The sequence below is a fragment of the Merops nubicus genome, unplaced genomic scaffold (genome assembly GCF_000691845.1).
Source record: "Merops nubicus isolate BGI_N331 unplaced genomic scaffold, ASM69184v1 scaffold19418, whole genome shotgun sequence".
NCBI lineage: Eukaryota > Metazoa > Chordata > Aves > Coraciiformes > Meropidae > Merops > Merops nubicus.
In genome coordinates, this window is record NW_008625387.1 from 29895 (window position 1) to 36483 (window position 6589).

Sequence of the window (6589 nt, forward strand, 5' to 3'; positions counted from 1 at the left end):
TCCCTTGGTCTTATCTCTCCCTGGTGTTTTTTTTTGGTTTGGGTTTGTTTTTTTGTTTTTGTTTTTTTTTTTTACAAAAAATAGTAAGTTAGGCTTTTGTGTTAGGTGCTTCTCCTGAATCAATCACCTACCACTTCAGTGAGGTAGCACCTTCAAATAGGCATCAAGCTCAATAGTCTGCATTATTTTATCTATGAATTCCATGTTCATTTTGATGGATTTTTTTTTTTTCTGAAATACCAGTGAATTTAAATGTCAGCAAGATCAGCTGTTTCACTGCTACCCCTTTTAGTGGAAATATTCAGGTTAGTATGCTTGTCCTTCAACCCCAAACTACTTCTCAGGTTTCCCCGAGATGCCAGAAGTCCCATCTATTCTCTTCCCAGTTGCAAAAATCTCCGCTTTCAGTTTTGTCAGTTTCAGTCGTTTGTGTTTTTCTTTGCCAAAACTGCCTTTGGTATGGTAAAAACTGAAACTTGGAGAAATTTAAAATATGGGTGCTTCAGCAAAGTAGTACAAACTGCTGTAATGACTGCCTTTTCAACTTCATGTGCATGTATGCTTGCTAAAGATTACAGTTCTGTCACTTACATTTCACATGCTGTTGAACTTATAGTTTATTGCAGAATTGGGATAACATTATAGAGTTTAGCTCCAGCTTCTTGTGGAGTGTACTGGACTCAGGTTGTATTTGAAACAGAAATGGGAAGCTTCTCGGTTTGTTTGCAGATCTGTTGGTATATGTAACCCTTTTACATGTGACCAGTGTTTAGGAGGAATGTATTAGAACTAATAACTTCTCCTGTTTTTTTTTTAACAGAGGCTCCAACTTGGGAAAAAAGAAGCAACACATTTGTCACATACCAGGGTGCGGCAAAGTATATGGGAAAACCTCCCACTTGAGAGCTCACCTCCGCTGGCATTCTGGAGAGCGCCCGTTCGTTTGCAACTGGATGTTCTGTGGCAAAAGGTTCACTCGCAGCGACGAGCTTCAGCGGCACCGAAGAACACACACAGGTTTGCAGTCTTTGATTCTGGTGCATTTAACTAAAGACGTGTCCTGGAGAGGGCTTGGAGAAATACCTTTTAAAAGGAGAACAGATCTTTGTATTGTATTGACTTTAATGTAGTATGATTTTTCTAAAATCAGCTAATACTTAAAGCAGTGTATACACTTTGGTTTTTTTTTGTAGGTCTGAGGAGGAAAACCAGCTACCCCTTTTGATTCAGAACAGACATTTAAGCTAGTATTTAATATAGCTTAATCAGAATACTCTGACTCAGATTAAGGAATGCATTTTGTTTGAACCAGATTAGAACTGTTCCATCTTAAAACTTCAATAATCTTCTCATTTTAAAAAAAGAAAAATAGAGGGCTAGATGTCCAAGAAATCTTTCACAAAATCAATGAAGAGCGTGTGATGGTGCAACGTTCTACATTTTCTAGTTTCAGGGTTAGAACACCTGTTAGGGACTTCAGTTCACATTTGTCCTTTTGTCTAAAACAAAGTAATTTAGTGTAGATCTTCCTCCTTTTCCAGGAGCAGCTTGTTTCAATTCTGTTATCTGTATTACCTATTTTCCTACAATCTGAACCCATTAATTACATTCTACAGGGTGCTTGCCTTTTAAAGTTGGACTATTTAAAAAACCTAATGACAATAAATAATCATTGTGCTTACCAGCATTCACATTGGCTAGAAAATTGTCTTTGCAGTATCTATGAAAAACTTTTCATATTTTGTAGTTAATAGTGCGTGCTTGAACCCAAGCTGGGATCCTACAGTCTGTCTGGATGGGCAGCCAGATGGATTTAAAAAACAAGGTCAGCTGAATGATCCAGCTCAGAGGGTATAGTTAATGGCTTCCAGCATACCTGCATACCAATAAAAAGTAGAGAACTGCTGGGATCTATCATTTGACCTGTTTTCACATCTTTGTTACTGACCAGGAGGAGGCAATAGGGTGCACTCTTCCTAGGTTTGCTGATGACAGCAAACTGAGGCGACTGGCCAATGCATTTGAGGACAGGGCTGCTTTTCATAGGGTCTGGGGCTAGAGGAATGGGCTGATAGAAAACTTATGAAATCCAGCAAGGATAAACTGGGAGTGGAATTAACCCTTGCAGCAACACAAGCTAAGCACTGACTAGTTGGGAAGCCACTCAACTAAAAAGTACTTGGGAGTCTCAACAGACAACCAGAACATAAGAGCAGTAGCCAAGATGGCCAGGGCTGTATTGACAGAAGCAGAGACACTACTTCTAGGGAAGTGATTATCCCCTTCTTCTCAGTGCTGGTTAGCCTGCATGTAGAATATTTCATCTAGGATTTAGGTCCAAATATAAAAAAGACATTGATCAACAGGATTGAGTTCACTGAAGGGTGACCAACACAATCAGGAAGCTGCAGAATTTGCCTTATGAGGAGAGGCTGTAGAAACTGGGCTTACTCAGGCGCACAAAGAGAACAGTAAGAGCAGAGTGGAGTTTAATAGCAAACTTCTAGTACCTGCGAGGCCACCATTAACAAGACTGACTTCCCATGGTGGTGCATTGGTGGGAGGATGAGAGACAACAGACATAAATTGAAACAAGAGAGGTTCAGACCAGGTATAAATAAAAGCTTTGTTATTGTGAGGACAGACAGAATACCTGGAGTTTCTGCAGTCTCAATCCTTAAAGGTTTCCAAGACCAGACTGGATAAATTCCTGAGCAGTCAGGTCTGATGTCATAGGTGACCCTGCTTACAGAGACATCAGACTAGAGACGTCCAGAGGTCTCTTCAGACCTGAATTACCTTATGATCTTGTCCATCAGTCTCAAGTGTGATTCTGCAGGAGCTCATATAGTCTTTCCTGTCTGTCATTTGGCAGATTTTGTTCTGTTCTTAGAAGTTAGGTGATAATTGGTGTGAAACTTGGGAGCCTGCAGATATGAGATGGCAATGTTCTTTAGCTTGCCAGGAAGATCTCCCAAAACTCAGTGAGGCATACAAGAATAAATCAATTCTTTTAGTGGACATGTATGGGTATCTAGAAATCTAACACGCAAGTTTATCATGTTGGGTTGTCTTTTGCTTCAGTATAGCTAGTAAGAATTCTGACTCTTAAGAGGCAGCAAGTTATCCCAGGTTTCGATGTACATGTGATATTTTTAATGTTCTTGAAAACATTTTTTTTTAATTTATTCTTATCTCCTGTGGCAGGTGAGAAGAAATTTGTCTGTCCAGAATGTTCAAAACGCTTTATGAGAAGTGACCACCTTGCCAAACACATTAAAACACATCAGAATAAAAAAGGTATTCACTCTAGCAGTACAGTGCTGGCATCAGTAGAAGCAACACCGGATGATACTTTGATTACTGCAGGAGGAACAACACTTATCCTTGCAAATATCCAACAAGGTTCTGTTTCAGGAATAGGAACTGTTAATACGTCTGGCACCAGCAATCAGGATATTCTTACCAACACTGAAATACCTTTACAGCTTGTCACAGTTTCGGGAAACGAGACAATGGAGTAAATATTACACAAGATACCTATTAATTGTGGTTATTTTTATACAGTAGTGAGAAGAATATTGTTCCTAAGTTCTTAGATATCTTTTTATTGATGTGCAAAAATTTTTGGATTGACAGTAACTTGGTTATACATGACACTGAAATGCCTTACTTTGTATGATATTCCATAGTATATTAAAATGGTAAAATTGCATGGGTTTTGTAGGTACTTTTGGAATCTAGAAGAGATGAAATTTTACCAAGTTATATTAAAAAAAAAAAAAAAAAAAGAATTTAATGATGGAAATGGTAGTCTAACCAAATGCATCAATCCTGTGTGGTTTAGTGTAAAAAAATGAGAACATGTTGGTATTTATCTATTGTAAGATAAAAGAAGTTGATGAGTGAAAAGAAATCATGTTATGATAAAAGAAATTTTGTAATTTTCTTGATGACTGGAATTTTTATTATGCATAACTGACAAATCAAGTTTCCAAGCAAATGTTACATAGTGTAGGCTTTACTTAGCTCATCAACTTGTCATTTTGAAGCTAATTATTTTAATTAGGTTAACGATGTACAATATTTTAAGCATTACTCTTGTAAAATTTTGAAAACTACATTTTAACATGGAACTCTAGGGATAGTCACCTTTTAAATCCTATTGAAAAGCCATGTTTAAGATTTAATTTGCCAAAATGATGTCTTGTTAATACTCTTTCAGTAACCAAGGTGGGCAATATAACCAATGTTTAAAAAGCTTAAAATGTTAAAAAAAAAAAAAAAAAAAAAAAAAAAAGGTAGGAAAAAAAAAAAAAAAAAAAAAAAAAAATAGGTTGAGGCATTTGGGTGGTAAGGCAAATGTTATAGTGAAGTATATCCCTTCTTTTGAACATTGGAGGACCAAAAATAAGGTGTATTGCGTCTCAGCAGTGATTTTTATCAAATATTTTTCCAAAATACATCTGTCTGCCAGGGCCTTAAAAGCCATCATGTAAATTACCAGTAAAATATAACATATGCAAGTACAACAGAAAAATCACTTCCATATTGACAGTACTCTCAAACATATGGATATAGTCATAGTGAAATAGGGGGTTTATGAGGTTTTTATTTGTTTGTTGTTTAGTTTTTGGTTAGTCAATCTGCATTTAAATATCAGCCATCTTTCCTTTTTTGCTTCTTCCCTTAAAAATTGTATGTATCCAGTACATTTAACTGATAAACATATATGTTTTTTATTATGCTGAATTTTCTTTTTATTTTTTAATTACTGTTTATATTTTCAATTATAGAAAAATGTACAAAATGAAGATATATAGCCAGTCTGTAAGTGCTATACCATTTTCAAAAAATGTACAACAATAATTACTGCAGTTCACCTATTTACAAACATTTGGAAATCTGTTCATTTGTTAATTCTTAAAACCACCTCAAATTTAAAGGCTACCTTATTGTACGTTTAAAGTGTATTATAACAGTGTGGTAGTTAATAAAACACTATTTTTTTTTTTTTTTCTTTTGACTTGCGTTTACTGTATTTCTTGTTTAACTAACAAGGTGTAATTTCATAATATATCTTGACAGCCTGAGATCTTTTATTATTTTGTCCTTGATGGTGGGAAGTAGAAGTGGTGTTTCCTTTCCTTACAGCCAAGGGGATGGTAATATATCACGTCCTTGCTCTCAAAAAAACCCATCTGTATGTGCATGGACACGCATGTGCCATATGCTGTGTTGGTGTAGTGGTAGCTTTTTTGACCTTAGTCTGAGCAGGGCACAAAGGGAACATCAGCCCTGTCCTATAGATATGAAAATAGAGTTGCATTTGAGTTCCCTGGCACTTAAATGCCACAATAGAGACAGTCTTGGCAGGGAACTGTGTTTAAAAGGGATAGTTTAGATGGAGTAAGAAAGATTAGTGAGAACTGTGAGATTAGAGAGTGATGGTTCTATATGATGGTATAATGAAAATGAAAAGCCTTTATTTGTGAAGTCTAAAGTCTTGGAGTATCAAATGACCAGAGGACAGACCAGGATAATGTCGGATAGACCAGGTAGAGTTCAGCCTATAAAAGAGAGGATGGGAGGAAGTCATGAAGGGAAGATGTTCTGCATTTGCAGTTTAATGGGAAAAAAATAAAAATCAATGGAAATCTTTTGAGATTCAGAGCAACAGGAATTGACCGATATAGAGAAAAGGGAGTTAATGCATCATCAGCTTAATCTTCTGTTTAATAAAATAAAGATTAAATTAGTTGGGAAGTCACAAGAGCAGCAGCATGGGAGAGAAGACAGTTCTGCTTAGACTGAGTGTTCCATGGGCATTGTTTGGTGTGCTTCTTGCTTCACAGTAGTACAGTCTGTAGCATTTTACATATTTATTTTCACATCCACTTCCTCGCTTGTATAATTTCTTGGTACAATAGCCTTTAGATCCTTGGATGGTTTGTATCTGTTGTAGTCTGATGTAATCTCTAATTAAGACCTTAAAACTGGTTCTGCAAGAGAGCATGAGCTTCAAAGCAGCTCGCTATCCATTTCAACAGTCCAGGGTACGTACTTTCAGTAAATACAAGGCCTGCACAAACACTTGGTATAATCTAAGTATTCTTGGGCTCATTCCTCAATGAACTGATGGTTTTATCCTTGCAAGTTGAAAACTACTACTAATTCTTGCAGAGAACAAGAGTTTTAGTTATTGCTGCTTACCAGGCCAAGGGACAGTATGACTAAGGAGAATGATATAATCACTGAAACACTTGTGAGGAGCATGATTTCTGTTTTGAAGATTCAGATTTTCCTATGTGATTTGACTCCACAGAGCTCTTTCAGCTTGTCTGAACAAGAAATACCAAGCTTTGGTTTGAGGCATTTTGAAATGCTGGAATCAGTAAGATAACTTTTCCAACAGCTTCACGAAAGCCCTGATACATTCTCTGATAAGTTGTTCTGGTGGTGGGGAATGAGGGAATGGTCACCTGTCAAGTGGTTCTTAGTTCTTTTCAGTTAAGAACTAACGAGAAGGTGGCTGTCTTTCCACCAGTGCTTTACCACCAGAAGTGTGGAATGTGCACTGTGTAAAACA

At 36.7% G+C, this 6589-nt stretch overlaps 1 protein-coding gene across 1 annotated transcript in view; it reads left to right on the forward strand.

Moving 5' to 3' along the window:
* The window catches only part of SP3 (Sp3 transcription factor), a 25251-nt gene extending 20233 nt beyond the window's left edge, over nucleotides 1-5018 (forward strand). The window contains exons 3-4 of the mRNA XM_008945668.1: nucleotides 821-1017; nucleotides 3208-5018. Coding sequence (XP_008943916.1) covers nucleotides 821-1017; nucleotides 3208-3524 — 514 coding nt within the window. The 3' untranslated portion in view covers nucleotides 3525-5018. The remainder of the gene's footprint in view (nucleotides 1-820; nucleotides 1018-3207) is intronic.
* The last annotated feature ends 1571 nt before the right edge of the window (nucleotides 5019-6589 follow it).